Source organism: Telopea speciosissima, chromosome 2 (genome assembly GCF_018873765.1).
Source record: "Telopea speciosissima isolate NSW1024214 ecotype Mountain lineage chromosome 2, Tspe_v1, whole genome shotgun sequence".
Taxonomy (NCBI): Eukaryota; Viridiplantae; Streptophyta; class Magnoliopsida; order Proteales; family Proteaceae; genus Telopea; species Telopea speciosissima.
Genome location: NC_057917.1, coordinates 8,202,866 through 8,225,891, shown reverse-complemented (window position 1 = coordinate 8,225,891; position 23,026 = coordinate 8,202,866). Strand labels below are relative to the sequence as shown.

Here is a 23,026-nt window from a genome sequence, read left to right as displayed (position 1 = left end):
AAATGCTTGTCCGTAACATTTAAAGGCTAATTGTAGGGTGGTTTTCCAAGCCAATTCCCTATAAGAATCGGCTTGGACCGATATGGATGCTTTTAAACACTCCTTGTATGATGAAGGATCTCAAGCTTTGGCAGCTTTGATGACCTGATTTTGAGATATAAAATTTGAACAAACAAAAGAACCAGCATTGCGTTTGGTTTTAATTTAGCTGATCATTCGCTTCAAATTGGCAAGTATAATGCAACCATTGGTTTAAATTTAACTGGATCTATAGGAACCTTATTTCAAAGGCTTAATATTAATATCTATAAGGGAAAAAGGACTCGAACCAGGAGTGTATCTCCTACGCCCAGACATAAGTTTGGGCAAAACAACCGCCCCAACCCCATGGAAGATAGAAATCACACCCTTATTGATGCTTCTATGCATGCTTCCATTGGCTCCTATGGTATACTTCCAAACAGACAATTTGAACAAAATAGACGAACTACACTCTTATAATCCTGAAACCTATCCAATTCTATTTATGTCGTTTGGTGAATCCAGTTCAAGAGACTAATTGAATTGAGATGGTACTTCACTAGTAACAATTTGTGTGTGGAGTGTAAAATGGAACAAAGCAGCCCCTTATATTACAATTTGCGTGTGCAGTGTAAAATGGAACAAGCATCCCCTTATATTAAAATTTGCGTGTGCAGTGTAAATTGGAACAAGCAGCCCCTTATATTACAAATTTACAAATGAATATAAAAATAAGGTTACAATGAATGAACGAACCCCAATCCCACAAAAGGTGCTGATGGCTCAAAGATGAGATTTGCAATAGAGCTTGAAAACCACTTATTTTACCATTGATCTATCTTCAAAATGAAGATCATTTTCAAGCATTTCAATCCATCACAGAGAAGCTGGACAACAGACGCCTTCTGCATAGACCAGTACTGTATATAGGAGATTATTCATGCAACTGAACAGTGACAGTATCCAAGCCACGAGACGCAGAAAAATCATAGCTATTTTCATTGCCAATATCAAGATTCAGTAGAAGTAAAAGCCTTTTCCACCTGCAGCGTCAGAAATAGAAACCCAGCAACTGAGAGACAGAGAGCAGCAAGCATCAGCACCAACATTGACAGAAATGTTATGTATGGGCTCAGAAAGAACACAACTGCTACGGTTGCACTCTGCCAGACCTTCAGTTGGGCAAATGCCCCCTCCTGTCCTCAAGAAAACATTTTCTCAAATCATGCTCAACTTCAGACAAAGGATCATGATGCACAAAAATACTAGAACTGCAAATTGAGACATGAAACAACAATGTAAAAGAGGGGGAGGGAAAGATGGGAGGCCTTTGACCAGGAAAGAACTAGGTTATGACTGTCATTATCCCAGTGAAGCAGAACTGGACTGGAATACTTCAGAAATTCATCACCTTCTCTAACTTCAACTGGAAGGTAAACCTTTTGTACACTACTGTGAGTTGAGTAAAATTATAAACCAACCAATTGAACACGTCTAATATCTAATACCATTCACGTAGGTCTCCTGAAAGGCCTACTAGAATTCAACATGCTAGGTCCCTTCAATGAGGGGGTGAGGAGGGTCAACATAACTGGTTTTTTCATTTTACATCAACTTCAATGATATTTCTTTGAACTCTCCCAGACTCCACTAGACCAACATTCATTGTTCTACCCCTGCAACAGTCCAGAGACCATAGCCCATAGCACAATTGAGTAGCTCTCAAAAGTCCAAATAAAAACTAAATCCATACGGAAACTAGAGAAAGGGAGATTGGATAACTGATGCCAGAAGAAAAAAAAAATGCTCAATGAGTGTAATCAATTTCATCAGCTACCATCAGCTATAGCTTTGATGGAAAGGTTATAAAAAATAATAGTAGCAATGATTTACCATGTCATGTCTGAATAACATTCCAAGCAGCGCGTTCAGCTGTGTGTTGAATATCCCATTACCGATTCCCAACATGGCTGACATAAGAAGTGGGTACACAAAGCCAAGTACCCCACTGGTTAACCTGATCAGAATAGAACAAATGGAAGGTTTCCAAAAGCCACAAGTGATACTGGTTAAGGTTTACAGGTATAAGTTCGACAAAATCATTAAGCCAGAATTGTCATGAGAGATATTAACCTGTATTTCAGCAAAAGCCATAGCAGTACAATGACCTGAATAAAAGCTCCACCAGCAACGATAAAGGTAATTGATGGGAGACCAGATGTAAATCGCCCAGCAGTCAATGAACTCTGAGACAAGTGGGCCAAGGACAAGCTTAGAATGATAAACCAAATGTTCCCTGAAACTGTGCACCAATCACATTTTCTCTACTACTTCTGAATTAGAAAGCATGACACAATCAAGAACCTTGCCATCATAAAAACCCACAGACGATAAATCGTATAAACCAAAATTAATAATAAATAATATGTAATGGAAAGAAAGAAAAACCCACCCAAAAAGAAAAGATAATGGGTTTTAAAAAACCGGTTTGTTATTTTTGAAGTGAACACTAAGTTCACCACATTCCCACATTAGAGGAAATGTAAAGCAACAACACAAGTACAGGTACATTACAATCAAACAACATAGGCTGACATCAATTGCTGGATGTCCTTTTCTTTACACTATTCCAACACTTAAAGATTTCTTTATGTACGCCAGTGAGCAGAATGCCCATGAAATGGAAACTCTTAAAACAATAAATTGCCCGTTCTTCTGATTCTTATATCCAAAACCTGAATCTTATTCCTAACATATCTGTGCTACTAGTATATAAAATAATTTTTTTTTAAAAGCCCCACTCACACTCTTCTCCCCCCTCCCCCAATGCCAATGTTTGAGATTTCAGTGAAATAACTTGGTTCTGAAATGAATCGAAATGAAATCCTATGCAAAACATAGGTAGTCCAGATTCCAACAAATTTTCGGTCATTTCGGTGAAATTTCAAACATGGGCCCATATATAAAAGCAAGGTTTCGACGAAATTTCACCACATTTTGCTTGAGAGCTCCAGAACTGCTAAAAAACTCAAAATATTTTTAGCAAAAGCCTTCATTTACTGCTGAATCAAGGCTTGATGGTCAACTGTGAAGCATCCACTTCAACATTTGGATGAATTTGAAGCATCATTTGGCCAAATTTCCCACCTATAGGGCTGCCGTGATGGACTTTGAAAGAATTCTTCAGACAGGATGACATGGCCATCACATGTCACAGAGTCCAAAACCAAACTACCACTTTGAGAGCTCTTTTTCCCAATTTAAGGATTCAAATGTGTAATCATGTTTAATTAGGCACTACCTACAGTTTCAGGGCAAAATTCCAAGTTCTGGCCACCAGAATGGCCATTTCTCTTTTCTTTTCTTTTTTTTTTTGGATAAGTACTATTTCTCATTTTTCAATGAAATGGACCAAATTTAGGAACCAAAATGCCAAAGTAATTCGGTTTCGGTGTGGGAACGAAATACGAAATTTTGAACCTTACTCCCTGGCCAAAAAAGAGGGAAAAAGAAGCCCCAATATCTCGATGTAAAACATGGTTATGGATGCAGTGAATTCCAAGCAAAAAAGTTTACGGCATATTCACATCCTAATCCTCTTGCATCCAATGATCACGATACAGAAAATTCTGTTAACCTTTTTGAACTCTTCAATGGATTATAGTAATCAGTAGCCATTATGAAGCAGAACCAGTTCATCTACTTGGGTACAAAACTCATGCAGGGCAAATGGACAATCAAAATGCCTGCCGGTAGAGATTAAAGAATATTAAGAGACTGTTGCTTACAGGAAATGAATGCCTAATTGCTAGCTTTAATTAAGGAATCCAACTGATTTGTGGCTCCCAAAAAACCTAGCCTACTGTAGTGAAATACTCCCCCAGATAAATGCCATGTAGGACATGCTCCTCTATTAGGGTGCCAGGGAAGGCAAAAGACTTGGTAATGAAGACTAAACTCGAACCAGAAAATTCCAGTAGGAGCTTTGTGGGACCAGTGGCAACCCAAGAGGGGGTGAATTGGAATAAAATAGAATCGTCAAATCTCTTCTGAAATCAATGAAAGAAATGGGTGAATAATCACGAGATAAAAGATAGAGGGAGAAAGAAATAGTTTGACAAGTGTTTTAACCATTTGCCTACATCCACTATCAAGAACAACCTTGTTTTCACCATCTCTCAATAACTTCAGGGTAGTGACCATACCCTAACCATCACAATTGATTTCTTAGTTAACAATTAACCCTTACACAATCACCACTTGTGATTCCTCTTGTGGAGTCGCTCAATCTCCCACAAGGAGGACAAAGTTTGAAATGGTAGATGAAGATACAGAATAAGCCTGTTAATAGGCAAATATACCCAATGAAATGATGCTCACACCCCTTTAGCCCAATATAATGATTTCCAAATGAAGCTCAAAAGTCTAGGGAATCTCTCACGCGCTCTCCTTAAATAGAGAACTTTACAAATATGACTGTTGGAGCTTCCAATGACTCTTTTCAAAAGTGAACTGGTCGACCCCTTTACTAGGAAATAGCTGTTATATGACTGTTGTAATGATTTGCGAAGAATAACTCCATCCGTTCGATCACTAGACAAGCCGGTCAACTGGTGCATCAAGAGGTACAAATCCATTGCTCCTAGGACCATTTGCCCGGAACTAATGCTTTGACATCAGCCAGATTGACCGTCAAACCTTGTCGGTCATCAGCCTTGTCTAAATATACCAATTAAGGTTCAACTTAGTTCTTGGTTGGTCTGGTCAAGTCTCCAATTAGGATGGTTAAACCGTTAGCCAATATAGGGTCGCCTTTGACCAAGTCCAAGGGTGTCTTGGTGCGTGAGAGCCTTTCGAGTATGAAAATTCTTAAGGTCTTGTTAAGCATCTTTTGCAAACTTCACACCTTGTCATCTGAAATTGTGGAACGTTATTCTAGAGATGCAAGCCTTTGATGAATGTTCTTGAGATATTCAACTTTATGCTTTGTCTGGCTACTCACTTCCACAGTTCCGCATGCTTGACTTGATATTTAGACATCATGAGTACACAGGAACATAGTGCAAAATGCAATGTCCCAACAAGATCACAAAAGAGAGGAACAGAACAGAAGATGGAGAAAAGTCGTAGCTCAGGATTGAGAAATCAGAAAAATCTAAAAGTCCAGTCAAAAGGCCTATTCTGGTAGTACAACAAGTCTGCAGAATTTGAAATCAGTGGCTTAGCCCACTGGTTGGTACTTTGACTATGCATGTAAGAGGTCCCAGGTTCAAGCCTCACCAACAGAGATTAAAAAAACCAAAAGCGTCTGCAGAATTTGAAGAAATTATGACGACAGAAGAGCCTTAATTCTACTAGGAAAGTGGAGAGCAGAAACAGAACTGAATCAACTGATAGGTTGATCAAAAAAATCCAGAATTTAAGAATAGAACTTTAGATAGATAATAAGTAGTAACCGATATACAAGATCTGAGACCAAATGAGTTGTAATAAGAGAATATCTGGATCAAAACATTAATCTGAAATTAGGTAGAAACAAAGTCATTACAGGTGATAGGAAACTATACAGATCTGACCTGTTAAAATAAGGGAAAGGGTTCTCGAAACATGAGGAGTTTCCTACGCCTGCACACATGGGTATTTTTTATTCATTTTTCTCTACCCATGTGTGTAGGAGTAGGAAATGCCTCATGTTCAGAGAAACCTTTCACTTAAATAAAGTACAGGGGATAGAAAGACAAAGCGGATAGACATAATAGAAAGATAGATAGGCCAGGAATCCACCTAACTTGCAAAGAGAATCCACTCTTCCACTAAGGAATCCACCAAGCACATCACTGAATCCACAGCTGTTTCAGCAAATACTAAACTAATATACTGCTCAAATTGATGGGGAGGCTAATGGCCTTTAGATCAATATATAATGAGAGCTAACGGAAGTAAGATAACATCAAAACTGATTACAAATAAGCTTATCCAAAAATAAATAAATAAATAAATATATATATATATATATTTATATGTGTGTGTGTGTGCAGCAAAACAGTAAATATTCCTAGGCTTATAAGGGGGGAGTGGCAATCTTGTAATTAACTAGATTCTTCAAGGGGCACTTGTTAAGTAAAAGGGCTAAGGACACAAAGGAAGAAGACAAGGGTAGTTTGGGAAAGAACAAAATAAGATTGTAAGAGACAACCCACGATTTGAGGTTGTCTTCAATCTCCAATCAGTCACGTTATAACCAACAGGAACTGATTCAGGTTGAGAGAACTTAACCAATACAAACCCAATCTACTTGAAATTTTTTAGGATTAGGTAATATTTATCCGATGATCTGCCAAACGCAACCAACAACCATTCAAATAAGAAGTTTGGAATTAAAAACAATTGACTGAAACTAAGCTTGGCTGTAAGAACAGAAACAGCTTCAGTTGCAGGTTTGATTCTTATCACAAAAGTAGTCTTGGACTGAAACTCAAGAGTTAGTTACGGTTGCTTATAGAGAGACATCCTACGCCCAGAATCTGAAAGTGAAGGAAAAAGAAGTGAGAGAGATAACGTGAAGGGGCAGTTGGTATCGTTAAACCAGGGTACCGAGAATGGTTTGGGGAATATAGATAGCAGAAAATATAGAAGGAATAAGGGGAAGAAGAAATAAAAAAGGAGAATAAGAAGAACTCACCAAGAGAGGGAATGGAAGGAAAAGGGGTTGACAACCAAGTTGCCATCAGCCATGCAGGCTACTACCAAACAAAAACTCAATATTCCATTCAATTATAAAATCCCAATAGGAGGGTGCATGCATATAAATAAAAGAAGAAACCCAACTGAAAAAAAAAACCTATTCTAGTTTGGAAACTCAAAACAAGTAAGAAACTAAATCATACGTAGCTATCTCCTACTTAATCTACCCAAATAAAATAAAAGATTACATAATTATCCCAAAATAAAAATAAACCCTAAATAGCCTACTAAAAGATCCTACTAAACCCAAATCAAATTTGAACCCGGTTCTTGGTCTGGGCTTTCAAACAAGGTTTGGCCCAGTCCACAGAAGCAATTCTGCATCAGTGTCCTATCAATATCTAATTCCTACTACTTCCTCATCTTTCTTCTCTGATATGCATCTCTTGGTGTCTATTTCTCTTGCTCGGTTTGGTTTCTCGTTATTATTAATAGTAATCCTAGTAGGAGTTGGAATAGTAATACTAGGAGATGGAGTATGAGTATCTATAGCCTATCAGAAAAGGTTATATACCTAAAGCCTATTTTACATCAAAGAAGGAGAAAAATGTGTCAGAAAAGCTTCCAACTGTGTGCAACAACAGCACATCTTTGAAAATGTCACTATTGCAACCAGCTGACAAGTGCCAATTGGACCTCAGCAAGTCACCAAATCATCAAACTTACCTATATTACCATCCGCAAACTGCAACCCTTGCTGAGAATTTCATAGATACTTAGTTTATTGTTATGTTTTTTAATTGAACCGGTTCAAATTGGTTGCATCCAATTGGTTCAATTTAAGTGATCATGTGACTTGGTTAAGTGGTCATGTGATGTAAGTTGGGCTGGATTAGGACTCTATAAGTCCAGCCATGTTTTGAGTCTATTTCCTTTAGTATTCTAGTTTCCTAGTCAGTTTAAGTTACCTAATAGATTAGGGATAGGGTTAGGCCATTCTTTTTTAGTATCTAAGTCTATTTTTGGGTCTTCTATATAAGTTTGTAAGGGAGGCCAGCATTACATACGAATTTGATTAATAAAAATTAGCTTTATGCTTGCTGCCATTACTGCTGCTCTTTGTGAATGTATATCCTTGTGGATCTCAAGGTGGATAGGGTGGGTGGACTCCTGCGACTCCTTGCATTGTGAAGATCGGGAGGTTTCTTCAAGTTATCAAGCTGCTGCCTTTGAAGGAGATCAAATCAGTAAGTAGTTTTAATTTCCTGCATATATCCTTCCCCTCTTCATCCTCTAACCTAATCCACATTCCCCTCCATCCATCAAGCCCTAATCTCCATTAAACCTGCAACTCCTACCTCAACTAGGACTCCCCCATAACTCCAGATTTAGCCATCAATTTCGAACCCTACTTCCAGCCTATATCCCCCACACCTCTCCCTACATTCGACCTTAAACCTAGCCCTTAGTCTCCACTACAACCCCTCCATTCCCCCACTCCTTTAAAACCCAAAACCTACAACTCAATTCTGTCCAGAATTGCAGAATTTTAAAACCTTCCCAAATCCAATTATTTTTATCTCATAATAACCCCCTAGACCTGCATATTAAAGTCATATAAGACCCATTCCCAAATTCCCATCATAAACCCTAGAATTAACCTAAAACCTAGTGCTGTCCATTCGAACCAGCAACCCCTTTTTGCTATTGATCCTGTTATCTAGCTCCTAGTAGGTCTCCTACCTATCTAGGACTACATTACGAGTGCTACTGCAGGGTCTGGGAGAGACAAATGTATGCAGCCTTATCCCTGCTTCGTAGAGTCTGTTTCCGTGTTTCGAACCCGCAACCTGATGGTTGCAATAGCACAACTTAACCGTTGCGCCAGCCGCCAAGGCTCACCGACTTAGATTCTTTAATATAGTATCTTCAAATATATCCTTGTAATCAAAGATAAGCATGATGCTAACCCAGCCAATCAAGAAATTCCTCATTCAGAGTTCCATAGAATTCTGCAATATTCGTTACACTATTTAAGTCCCACTTAGGAAGGTGACTAGAGAAAAAAATTCTCTGTGAAGACTTCTAACTCAAAGATTCCTCTTCCCAAACAGAGTTTTCTCACACCAAGAAATGGGTCAAAGTAATTTCTTTAGCTGCCCGGCTGTCACACATCATTTGAAATATCTTTTTCAAACATGAAAACATCAAGGCTAGTAAGCAACAGTATTGGGAAGAACCTCAGCCAATCACCAACAGAAATAAGTTTAGGATCAACGCAATCCAGCAATAAAGAAGGATCAAGTTGCAAAACTACAAGACCTTAGGATCAATCTACATTGATAAGTTGTCAGTGACAAGAACCGTACAGCCCATAATCAGCAAAAAGTTCTTCAACCATCATGGAGTCGTCTATATATAAAATGAAGAAACAATATTAACTTAAATTTCAACCATTTTAGACATTACAGACCCTCTTTTTAAAGACTTCAAAGACTAATAAGTGAAAGACCAAACTGAACACTAAAGGCCAAGGAAACAAAGAAACACAATTATGCAGAGCAGGGTTAAGTGGCCCCCGAGTCACCAATCCCTACCAATCAGATTTGATTCATAATAGGTCCCATCTCTAGTAGCTATCCATTTAGCCTTTCTCTCTTTTTTTTCCCATATACAGTTTTTGGGGGTGGGGGGTGGGGGGTGGGGAAGGGAGAGGGGATAAAATAGCAGCTGCATTTGACTATTAGTAACATAAAATATGTTTACTATGATAAACGCACATTCTGTATCAGCATCAATATACTTACTGCTACATCAAAAGCCCCATAAACTGCCATTGCACCACCTATGCCCGAGACACCAAGCGCTGGTGTTACAACATACTTGGTAAATTCAGCCCTGAAACCAAAGGGGCATTGTTGAAATTGACAGAAAAGGAAATGAGTACATAAAATTAACACACGATAATTATGGCAAAATGCATGCATAGTAGAGCACAGATTCTGCACGTACCATACAAATGCTTGCTGCAAGCCTGAATATGCGATAAGAGGGATGATCAACAGCATCCGCCCATCAAGCAAGGGAGTGATGACCAGCTTGAAGAGAGATGGCATTGAAGAATAGAAACTGACTGATGATTTTGGTGGCCCTTCCTCCCCTTGACCATCCATTTTTTGTAAAAAGCACATCAGTATGGTACCCAGGGTTATGCTTCCAAGAAAGACAATGAATAATAATGTCGTTCCACTGGTGCTTCCTCCCTGCAGAAATTTGCAAGAATGTAAATGATGGGTCCACATGCCTATGGTTGAGACCCACTATTCTACCTGCCCCACATACAAGATCTACTTGACCAGAAAACAACTTGACAGAATGATCATTACTTTCCAACCCATCATCTATTTACTACTGAACAGCTAAGAAATTGCAAAACACACCAAAAGAAATATGTCTGAATATTTGAGATCATGTCCCCCAGGCACTTCAAAATGGATATTACATGTGCCTGAGAGTTTCAGGAATCTCATGCCAATGACAGTTCAAGTTAAAAAAGATTCTAAGCTGTGGTTGAATTCCTGTTGAACAATATCATAAAAGAGGAAGCCACCAAATCTAAATATCTGATTCCACACCAATGCAATATACACTATTTTTTATCAGCACTAGCTAAAATTTAACAAAAAAAATGAGAGAGGGAGGAAACTGTCTATTTCATAAACTGGTTTTCTCATAATATCATATCATTGCCTTCTTCTGTCATCTCTCTTTGATGGACCCATTCTTAGAAGAAAAGATCTTCTTTGACTGATTACAGTTACCCAAACTAGATGAGTTGAGGATTAGTAGCTCCTGAAAAAGAGGGAAGGAAAAACAGCCTGCTATGCCTTTGTCTTCCTTTAGAGCATTTCCATTATCAAAGAATCTAAAGTCCCAAGGGCTCTCAAAAATGTCTAGAACTATATACAAGGAAGGCAACTTGTGGTTAATTTTCCAATATCTTGTTCTTTACCTTCATTCATTGTCTATTCGTCTTTCTTCCATTTATGTATTTTTATTTCTTTTTCTTTTCTTTTCTTTTTTTTGGGGGGGGGGGGTGGTTTGGGGATTCTAGGGGAGCGGGAAATCAGAAAGGGCTAAAGCAATGGTGCTTAAAACCAGCTCCCCCTCACTTTTTTTTCAGGCTAGGTAAGCCCCCAAGGAGAGTTGAACTTATGCCTCTTCATTGGGAGACGTTGGTCCCAGCCAACTGATCCCCTCAACAAAGGCATTCTCTTTTTATTTTTTATTTTTTCTTCTAAACCTTATTACCCTTTTTCATTCTATACAAGAGGCATATCTCACCAGAAGGAGGTTGTCATCAACTCCTGCCTCCTTATAGGGTCAAGGTTAATGCAATGTAATCTGCTACCAAGTACCAACACACCACTATCATCTGTATTGAGCCCTCATCAATTGAGAGTTTCTATCCATAACAAAAACCATTAATACAACATGAAATAGAACCATTCTGCTCAAACCAGCACTTCCAACTCTTTATTTCAATTCTCTTACTTAAGCAACAGTTTTCACCTTAGCTTAAGTAGTACCTACATGAGGCTATTCACTCGTACTAGTATCCTCTCTGACCTTTATCCCATAGCCATATTCGGCCTCATGTAAAACATGCCTCACTCCCTTATTTATTACACTTTCACATTATGATGCCGGAGGATCATTACAATTCACAACATCAAAGTTCTACTAAAGTTGGGGTTGTTTCAGTTTGAATTTTGTGGTTGAACATTTCAGTAAGCAGACTTTCAAAGACAAAGAAGTACAAGCACTAAAGCCTTAGTGTCACCAATTTCCTCTTTAGATTTTTCAATTTTGATGTTCCGACAATTGAACTGGATAGTTTGAACTTTTCTCTACAGTATAAAGTAGAACTTGTACAAGGGTTTAATCCAACATAGCATATGAAGTTCTCCTCCACTCCCTTAGCATATCCTTCATGAGTTAATTTCCAACACATTTTGTAATCAACTATTCAACTCATCCTCCAATGCATGTTTAAGATAACAATTTCATAATGGATCATAGTAATCCTTTCCCAGCATAATTATAACTAAATCAAAGAAACCTCGTGAACCTTCAAAAGTACAAATCCTAACAATGATATACAACTAGGTATTGCTAATCAGTTCAGGCTCTGCCAATCCTGATACAGGTCGGCCAATACGGTCCAATTCTGGACAATATTTGGCCAATACCTCTCTCTACCAGGTGGCATCAGTGGATCGGTTTCAGCTGATCCCAATTTGGATGGGCTCTAATACTAATGCCGATTCATTACTCCTGCAAATCAGCATCATGCACATTTTGATACTTCACCAACAACAAATTCAGCTCTGTCCAAATATTAATCCACAAGAACATCACGTTTTTCTCTTTCAAAACCACAATCATGAAGATTCACTGGATCATCAACAACAAATCACAAAATTACAGATAGCAGAAGTGACCAAAACGGAATGGTTTCACAATGACAACACAATGCAACATCCCATACCTCTCCATTTGTCAACAAAGCTAGAGATAACAGATTCCCAATGAACTGAAAGATCGTGAGGCAACACATCAAAGGTTAGTGCCAGGTCAGTAACTAAGGGAAAACGAGGGATCCATTAAGAAATTATTCTACAAGTAATAGCATGCAGTTAGTTTCTGTTCAAAAAACCGAAGACAAGGTACCTGATGACTGGCGAACATTCCCCAAAATTCTCCATTAAACTTACCAATGACCGTTCCATCATGTAAATGGTTGTCTTCTGCATGCTGCCATGCCGCTTTGGTGAGATATGTTGCCTGATGGACCATAATTGACACAGGTAAGAACTAATTCTGCTCTGATAAAAGTGTAGGACAAACAAAAAAATCTTGGACAAACTAAACATGTGTATCCACCTGTCCAATCCAAGTTATTGAAGCAGCAAATCCCATATAAAAAGAAGCTGGCACCATGGTATACCTGCAACAAGAAGTATATTAAGTTTGCAGTGAATATACAAAGTTCATTCTGTTCTCAACAAGACATCAGAGTTCGGACAACTTTGTAGTTTAAATGTTAAATTACATCCTCTATAGCCTCATGTGAGGCCATTGAAATAGATTGGAAGTGGTTAGGTGCTATCAAAAATTTGAGAGATGGATGCAGTGTATCAGTTAGATTTTGATCCAACAGTTGAAGCCTCAATGGCACCTGCAGAGGTTTATCATAAATCACTTCTCTTCACATAATTAACTACGCATCTTAAACAATAAAATTGAATTAGAATTTCCACTGCAAGGGCTGGCAATTTCAACAGAATTCAATACTTTGAAGGCTTCCAACATAAAATATGCATTAAAAAACAGGGAACCGACCAGAAAGAAAAATGGATGTTATGAGGGCCTCTAGTATTGACTTGACTGTAGAGTCTGCAGGATAATATAGAGCGACAATTTAATTATCAATCATCAAGCATAATTTACATCCCCACCAATACAGGCTACTAAAGAAAGTCACTATGAACTGCTTTCACTAACTTACATCCCTACCAAAACAGGCTACGAAAGAAAGTCACCATGAACTGCTTTCAGGCTTAGTGACTTGAGCATGGCAACAAGAAGCAGCAGCATAATAAGAATATAGAAATGAATACTCGAACACTTTAAACAAATTCTCTTTCAATTTTAACATCGGAAAATGTTACAAAAAAAATATACTTCTTAGAGAAACATGTCAAAAAAAGAAATGCGCACCAGGATGGTTTCAAATTAGCAGCTATGAAGAGCAAATAACCAGTAGTTCCGAGAACCAGGGAATTCTTGGAGCCCAAAATCCGGACCACAGGAGAAGCTACTACAGAGAAAAGGGTGAGGGAGAGGTACAGTATCCCCAGCGAAGTAGAACCCAAATTTTGCTCCTGAACAAGAGCACAATTCTTCAAAACCATTGTGGACTCAACAAGCAAGAACCCAAACTGCAAAACTATCAAAACTGAAACTCACCGAATTTAAGGTACTCTGCAAATTCTGAGCAGCTCCAAAAGCCAGAAATATCAATAGGAAAGCCATGGTCAATATATGAACATCCCTAGCTCGACTCCTCGGCGGCAAATCTTTTTGAAGCAGTGGCTTTGCTGCTTCCAGAGACTCAATCGGCTCCATGGCAACAAGTTTCGAAAAACAAAAAAAATTGATCTTACAGATCCGATCGTCTGGGCTTAACTACAATTCTTAAAAAGTATATTCGGAAGCAGTTGAATCAATTACGTCTCACCAACCGTTTTTATTCACTGAGGGGCATGAAAAGAGCACAAGGCTTCATTTATACAAAGTTCATGAAGGCAAGGAATAGAGTCTGGCCAATCTATCTTACATGCCAATAAGCGGGCCAATGCCAATGACAGGGCCATCTGAATCAGGGAGTGCATAATACAGGCGGCCTCCCTTAGAATAAAGTGGAATTGACCGATGTCCAACACAAAAGTACAACTGACTTCAATTATTAAAAACAAAAATACTTTTCTTTTTTTTGGTAAATACAAAAATACTTTTCTAGTGGGCCTGTTATTGTCTCACCAAATTTTCTTGTTTGCCATTTTGGGCATCATTTTTAAAGACAAAAATGCTTTTTGGTATCAAGATAAAAAATGTTAAATTTTTTAGTAGACCTGTTATTGACTCATTTCGCGCGCCTTGAAAGGGGAAAATACAATTGACTTCAATTTATCTGCATCGAAAAGAACTTTAACCGTTGCCAAAGGTTTCGATAAAAGCAAAAGCGCAACTAATTAACTATAACCGCCAAAATGCCCCAAACAAAGATAAGTCTAAAAGGCAACAAAAACGAAACCCTAATCACAAGCATCGCAGAAGAATGCCAAAAACTCGCTGGAAATCAAATAATCACAAAAGGAATAATACGAACAATGCATTCCTATGATTTGATGCCATAGTTTTCAAAAGAAAAAAAGATCACTATATTACATTAGAACATAACAAGAAGTCACGAAAGTATTGAAAGGAAGAGGGGAGGAAAACCTAACTCTAGTAATTTTCAGAGAGCTTGACTGTAAACCTCGACAAATACCATAATTCAAGAACTCGTAAATTTGGTGACAGCCTTGGTAAGTTCAGAGACGGCGTGCTTGGTCAATTCTCCACGGAGAACAAGACGGACAGAGGTCTGAATCTCCCGAGAAGTAATTGTAGGTTTCTTGTTGTCCCGAGCGAGTCTCGAAGCCTCCTGAGGGAGCTTTTCGAAGATATCGTTGATAAAGCTATTCATAATGCCCATGGCCTTGCTGGAAATACCAATGTCTGAGTGAACTTGTTTAAGCACCTTGAAGATTTAGAGTCTCGCTCCCCTTCTTCATCCGCTTCTTCTTCTTCTTAACACCGGCACCGTCTTCCTTCGGCAGCGGATAAAGGTCCGGAACGAAAAACAAAAAGGAAGAAAGAAAGAAAGAAAGAAATAGATTCTAATTGGTAGCTAGAGACAGGCTTGGATTGCTGACATGGCTTTACTATAGCCGTCTATTTTCTACTTTCGCATCAACGATTCCGAAGGTCGGGATACGAGAAGTGAACTTTTATCCTTCCCGAGAGAGAAAAGAATTTTTTAGATTGTAATCTCTTTATTAAATTCTTATTGACATAACCTCCCTTTTAACCAAAAAAAAAAAAAAAAAAAACAAATTTTTTGGTCAAACAGAAATTTATTCAAAGAGGTCGAGAAATCGAAAGAGTATACGAATTTACAATGAAAGGTGGACGACGACGTGTCATCCACTAAAATAAAAGGCAGCTTGGGTCTGGAAGTCCCAGACGCAAGAAAGTCCGCATAGGTTTTGGACGCCCTGCAGATAAAACAAAAGTCAACGAATATAAATCTGTTGATGAGGGAGGTAATATCAGATATGATTTCACTATAAGAAAAAGAATTCCTTTAAACTTTTTGTTTTTTTTTTTTTTTTTTGGTAAATCGAATTCGTTGAAACTTAGAAGTGGGCTGTACACGTTTTCATATAGCATTGGTTCATTTTTTCCCACATGGAACTAAGAACGGGGAGATAAGGAAATCGACTTACGATTTACTTTTAAGAAAATGATCAGATTAGTCAAAATTGGAAGGATTTGGATCCTTTGTGGTCTGGCTGCTGCACGTAACCCACATGCCGCTACGTGGATTTAATATCAATTCAATAATTGATAGATGACTATTTAGCATTTTTTTAACTTTGAACGATAATTTTGATTTTTTAATTTTGAACTGACCTCGTCTATCAACCATTGGAATAGTATAGAATCCATGTGGCAGTCTATGGGTTGAGCGCAACATGATGGTCGCTCAATCCCAGAACACTAAGGATCCAAATCCAAATTGGAAGGCTCAATTCTCAGTTCGGTTTGGGGAATCTAGTATGGATGTCAATTGGTTGGGTTCAATCGGGTTTGGTCGAACCTAGTCGGGCCTCACAGTGCTTGAAGCCTGCACTATGATCGCCCATTTAAGTCTTCGAGTCAGGCTAGATCGAGCTAGGTCGGGCTAGCATTCGATCGATTCTATCAAGTCGGGCCAGGAATTGACACCCCTAGAATCTAGTCCTTAAGTCTCCTCATGCTTTTGGATTGATCACAAGTGAGGCTGCTCATGTGCAACATGTGTCATTTGTCTATTGGAGAACTAATCATGTATATATCATGGGGTCTACTTTTCTCAATGAGCAAGGGTTGAGTGGTTTTTTTATGTCTTGGTAAACGAAAATCTATTGATAAATAGGTGTCTGACACCTAATTGAAGGACTACCTCTTTGTTAAACATCTTCTAAAAACGATGTGTGGGTTTGATTAATTATTGGGTCGATTATTAATGAGAATTAAAATACATGGGTTTGCTACTTGTTTTATTAAGATAGACTGGACCGATTTATTGTGGAAGTGAGTTAAGGTTTGAGGAGTATTATAAATACAACTGGTGAGGGTCCCTGCAATTAATTTTCTGTTTGTTTTTTTTTTTTCCATAAGAAAGAGAGATATACGGGACATTCGTGGTTATCCAAAATTATTCGAGGATTCACAATTATTCTTCATCAATGTATTATTCTTCATCACATATGCTGGTGCAAGATACAATTGATTCTCTTTTTTCTTTATTTTATTATATCATGTTATAGGTTTTGTATGAGATTTGATTAAGGTTTCATAAAAAACCCAAAGATTTTCTAACAGTTGGTATCAAAAGCCATACCATACAAGACTAGAATCGTTATTTTATTTAAATTATCAATAGTTTCCGTGGAAGCATACTCGATCTATTTAAGGGAATCGAGTGCAAAGCTGAATTATTTCGTTTTAGAGTATTATAATCCGTATGACCTTTAAAAACAAGCAACTTTAAAAAGAAGATCAATTTCGCATTGGCCGAACTAAAGTTCATGCATCAAGCAAAAGGGCCATGGCCGTTATGGCTGCTGTCGTTTTATGTTCAAGGGAAGGTTCACGCGAGTTTCGTAAAGAAATTAGTTACGGTGATGTGATTGCTGTCGTTTTATGCTTTAAAATCAAGGACCTGGTCGTATTCTGTTTTGCTTGTTGGAGACAAACGAGTTTCTTTGATTTTAATATATAAAGTTGAAAAGAGTTTCATTTTTAACAATTGCTTTTAATATAAAGGGTTTTTATAAATGCCTCTTAAAAATGCTCATTTGTCTACATGTACCTCTATAATTTTTTTAATTGTAGACTCCCTCTTATTTTGAAAATAGTGTAGCATTTTGGTCTATTCCGTTAGTTTGGGAAGTTAGACATTAACTTTAGATAATCTAATAACCAAAATGCCCTTGTGATAAAAATTCATCAAAATTAAAAAATAAAATGATCAAATTGTCCTTTATCTTTTCCAAATCATTTAGGATTTGAAATTAAAAATCAAATCTTAAACCATTTGAAGAAAATGAACCCTAAAATCAATGGAGTATCCAAAGAATCCAGAATAGATGAACATTTTTATTTTTTTTGAGTAAAAAATAGATGATAGATGATCATGAAAGGAAAAAAGAACAGTGAAATTGTGGGATGAAAAAGAATAATTAATATTATTTTTTCTCCTTAATTAATGGGAAAATAAATAAGTACAAGCATTTAAAGGGATCATGTTTCTTGTTAACATCAACGGTGGTAGCAACACCATGAACACCTCGGAAACCGAAAGTTTTGGTTTTGCAGCCTCTGCTAAACGCTAGCTCTTGCTTGCAAGCAGTTCTCAACCTGCTAAACGAACCCACAAAGAAAAAGTAACAAGAACCAAGAAAGAGGAAAAAACAGAGCAGCAAAAGGAAATCTTTTAAAAAACCTGATTTTCTTTACCTGAGATTGTGCCGGACTCATCAGACGATAGTGGTATACCTGTCCCAAACCAACACGAAACCTATCTTCATTCACCGAAACATAATCATTGTGGCCAACACCATGACCACCTCGGAAACCGAAACCAAACCAAACCTTGTTTGCGGAGTAGTAACAGTCATGGTTTTAGTGCACGGTATCGAAACGGGTATCCACAACCCACAAAACTGATACGATATCGACAGGTTATCGGCTTGGATTGGCTGTATCAGACAAAAATACTCTTGAATTTCCTTTCAAAATGAGTTTTTTAACCATTTTACCCTTGTCCGTACCATACTATCAATATGGTATCGACACTGTATCGATATTGACGACTAGCAAAACCAATACATATCGCCCAATACGAACGATACCGATACTTAGAACCATGGTAACAGTTTAAAAGTAAGGACTCCCATTCAGTACAAAATTCACTCCTCTGTTTCTGATGAAACCATCCCCTACTTCAACTTGGAGAAGTGTACCCTGTTGATGGATCAACAACACAACCAAGAAAATCACACCCCAATGTTTGTTTTCAAGGTTCATCTTCCTCAAATGGTTTAGGGTTTGATTTTCAGCTTTAAACCCTAAATGATTTGGGGAAGATGAGGGCAATTTGGTCATTTTACTCTTTAATTTTAGTGGGTTTTTATTAGAAGGGCATTTTGGTCATTAGATTCTTTGAAACTAACGGCAAACCTCCCAAACTAACGGATTGGACCAAAATGCTATACTATTTTGAAAATAAAGGAAAGTTTGCAATTAGAAAAGTTGTAAGGGTGCATTTAAACAAATGGGCATTTTTAAGAGGGCATTTGTAAAAAACCCTAATATAAAACACGATCTGTCAACGGTAGTTAAAGTGTTGGGAATATATCATGCCATAGATATTAAATAAATAAATAAAGAGTTTTCATGTAAATTGTTAAAGTGTATCATACCATAAATGTTAAATAAAGGGAGAATGTTCTCTGTGCTTAGGCACATGGGCAGCCTATGCAGGGGGTAGGGTGGTCATTAAAAACAACACCCCATAAATAAATAAAGAGTTTTCATTTATATTATAAAACTTTAATGTGAAAAGTTGCCTTTATTTTTAGATTTCTTTATTGATAAAGATAGAAAATAAATAATTAATGAGTAAAAAGAAGTTTTACTTTGAACTCACCTAGCCCTCGTTCGATGTTTCGACCCATTTTTTACCTAGATACCTAACCTAAGGATTCGAATTTTCACCCGTCGGGTTGGTCAAAAACTTGTCAATATCTGATTGTCGATGGCGGGTGTTTCTGACATTGACCAGTGTTGATCGACGTTGAAAGGCATTGATCGAGATTTCTTTTTTTTTTTTTAAAAAAGGGAGGGAATCTTGGGAATAAAATCATTTGTTTCTATTTCGGAATTGTTATGGGTATGTGCTCTTGTTCCCAAAATAATTCTGGAACACTTTTCTTATTCCAAAAACTATTCCAAAGTGTTTTTCTTGTTCTGGAATGTTGTTTTTTTGTCAGATTCTATTCTGGAATACTTATTTTGACCTGATTCTATCATGAGATGGTCCATTTTGCTTGTATTTTCAAAATCTACGTTTTGGTACCATATTTGAGTAATTTTTGATGTCGTTATGGAACCAATTAATGACTATTATGTCACTTTGAGCATATTTTAGACTATTTTGGGTTATACACTGCCACTTTTAACGATAACTGTGTATGTCACAACACATTATAAACGTTTAATGTGTTTTCTTCTATATATATTATGGCAAATCAGATTGGAAAATTATGAAACGATAGAATCGAGCACACCAAAGTGGTACAGTCAATCCTTTTTCATTCTCCCATAGCAGCGGAATAGGTGACATATGCCCAAAGGTGATGTTGCCTAAATTGACGAGTTGACATGCAAACAGAATCGAAAGGATAGTAGTCTAAGGGTTCCATTAGCCCAAAGGTGATGGGATTTCCGAAAACTATTGATCGTTTCATGAAAAAAGCAGTTGTGTTCACCCAAAGATAGTATTATTAGAGTATTTGTGATGCATCGCCTAAGGATTTTTCTTATCACTCAAAGGGGGAGGAAAATTTTCTAAAAGTCATTGTTGTCTCGCGATATTTGCAGTGTGAACACAAAAATAGTATTATCAGAATATTTAGGATGTGTGGCCTAGGGATTTTCTTATCACCCAAAGATGAAGGAAAATTTTCTAAAAATCATTGTTGTATCGCGATAATTGCAATGTGAAAAAGGACGTGTGCATTTGACCCGAAAAGGAAAAAATGCAATGTGGTGATGATCATTGTATGTGTTTGCTAATAGTTCGTATGAGTTGTTTATATTTGCTAGTTGAATTGATTCGGTATAATCATGTTGTGCTGGATATAGATATATATATATATGGGGAAAGTATTGGTACACGGTAAATTCCATGCATCAATGCATTCAATGGGGGTGGGGGGCTTTATGGTCATTTTGGATGGGCATTTAAGCTCATCTGGCGGTACTTCATACAGGCCGTGTACATGCACGATCGTGTATCAAAACTTGTGCCTATATATATATATACATTGTATTTGTTTGCATGAATCTTTGTTTGTTTTTCTAGGACATTAAATATTTCAGGGGTGGGGGGCTTTATGGTCATTTCGGATGGGCATTTATGCTCATCTGGCGGTACTTCATACAGGCCGTGTACATGCACGATCGTGTATCAAAACTTGTGCCTATATATATACATTGTATTTGTTTGCATGAATCTTTGTTTGTTCTTCCAGGATATTTAATTTTTGAAATATTTTCTATTGTTCTTATTCTCACTGAAATAATTATAAGAAAAAATAAGTTGTGGACCTAGAGGAGGATTTAGGATTACTTGACCTAGATTTGGATCTCAGGGGTCCAAACTTGATGTGTTTTAAACACTCTTGGAGACAAAAAGGGAACATGGGAAAATATAATTGTGTGTAAAAGGCACCCGATGATGAAATTAAAGGTATGGGTGGTATTGGGCCACACAGATATTTAGCGGTTCCAAATCCATTAAGGTCAAATGTAACCTAGTAATGAAGGATTAATGTTTTAGGTTCAGGTGGTTGTTACAAACAGTGTGAATGATTTCCTTATTTTAAGGCTTTTGTGGTGGAACACTGTTTGTTTTAGTTAGTCAGTGAGAACTTATTGTTTGTTTTGAGTTCAGTAGGAGCTTGGTTATCTTACTGAATTGTTATATTGCACACTTGATTTGTTTGTTTATTTTGGTGCAAGTGGAAGTTTTTCTTTCCTTTATTTGGTTTGATAAGCTTGTTTAATGGTAGGACTTGATATATATATATATATATATATATATATATTGTTTTAATCATGATGTTTGATTAAATTTTAATGATTTGTGAGTGTTTTATGCATGCATATATTATTTGATGTGTTGAAGGCTATTCCTGACCTAAGGATGTTCGATTGCAATAAGCCAAGTCATTCGATTGCTTGTGAATATGACAATGTTCAAGGCAATCTATGAGTATGACGATACTCAAGGCATGTTCGAGAATTCACAAGGAATGATGACGATATTTATGGGATCACTGACGTGTTTAATTAACATTCCTTGTATAAAATTTATCGTAAATCAGATTATATTAATAAGTAAGCCTTATTTGTAATTGACAGAAAGTTGTATGTCATATATTGAGGCATATTTTCTGCTATTGTTCGACATTGGTATGCTTGTTGACTGGATCAAGGTTTAGTGGCAATATAATTGTATTGAAATTCCATGACCACATCTGATAATGATTACTGTATAATTAATCTAGCCCAAGTGGGAGTTTGTTAGATATTTTCCATTGGTGATGTAACTTTGTAAGGTGCACATCGGTTCTCTTCTCTCTTTATTTTATTACATCGTGTTCTAGATTTTGTATGGGATCGATTAGGGTTTCATAAGTAACCCAAAGATTTTCTAACACTCTCAACCAAGGAGTGGAGATCAGCCAAGCTATCGCACACCGCAAAGACAGGGCCTTCCAGGCTAGGGCATCTGCAACATAGTTCAAATTCCTAGAAATGTATAAGAGATATTAGACGATAAAAAAAGAGGAGCAATGAAAAGAATGTCTTCTATGATCAGTTGGATAGAGAGAGGTGCTGCTTTTCCTAGGTCAAGGATTAGTGAAATCACTAGCTCCTTTGTTGTCCGATTCAACCTCCATATAATCCATCCCCATGGATAAATCTTCCAACATACCACTCTGAAAAGCTATAGCCTCAGCTTCCGTTATATCAATTGTCTAGGCTATTTCAGATTTGGCAAAAACCGGTTGGCCTTGATAATCTCTGATAATAATGCCAATGCCGCACGTTGAGCAACCTGTATTCTTAGATGCATCACAATTGAGCTTGTAGAATGGGAGACTTGGAGGTTTCCATTCTCCATGAGAGCCAGACTGAGGATTTATCGCAGGAGTGTAATGATCAAAATGGCTAGGAATCTAAAGAAATTCAGAGTGGGCTCTTACCGTTGTTTGAATCACTTCCTGAGGCAACCAGTCCTTTATAACAAAGACCATATCATTCCTGACTTTCCAGAGTGTCTAAGCAATGAAACTACAAAGGCCATTCACTTCTTTGCGATCTTTTTTCTCCCAACCTTTTTTACTTCATGGCACTCATTTAGCCACTTTGGAAGGTAAGAGGAGCTGTCTTGGGGGATCCTCAAGGATAATGGACAGCCAAACCACACAGCTTTGGCAAAAGAGAATTGCAGCAAAACATGTTTGATGGACTCGGTGACATCTCCACATCGCAAGCAGAAAGGGATCAATGGGGAAATTTCTATGGGCACATCCTTCTGCAATGGCGAAACCGTCTACACACGCATGCCAAAGAAAATATTGAATCTTGGGAT

General features: G+C 37.4%; 1 protein-coding gene across 2 annotated transcripts; it reads right to left on the bottom strand.

The window, feature by feature from the left end:
• Nucleotides 1–744: 744 nt before the first annotated feature.
• Nucleotides 745–13,901, bottom strand: LOC122649659 (UNC93-like protein 3). 2 transcript variants are annotated; one of them, XR_006331314.1, is made up of 11 exons: nucleotides 13,738–13,901; nucleotides 13,489–13,652; nucleotides 12,652–12,715; nucleotides 12,439–12,552; nucleotides 12,257–12,301; nucleotides 9,718–9,968; nucleotides 9,513–9,603; nucleotides 2,155–2,267; nucleotides 1,915–2,038; nucleotides 962–1,217; nucleotides 767–860 (listed from the first exon to the last, which is right to left on the bottom strand). XR_006331314.1 is itself a non-coding variant. In XM_043842895.1 (10 exons), exons 1-10 carry the CDS (start codon nucleotides 13,894–13,896, stop codon nucleotides 1,032–1,034), a joined length of 1,311 nt encoding a protein of 436 aa, XP_043698830.1. In that variant the 5' UTR covers nucleotides 13,897–13,901; the 3' UTR covers nucleotides 745–1,031. The 2 variants fall into 2 exon arrangements, 1 of the variants encoding a protein (XP_043698830.1); XM_043842895.1 differs by having other exon boundaries at nucleotides 745–1,217.
• Between the last annotated feature and the right edge of the window lie 9,125 nt (nucleotides 13,902–23,026).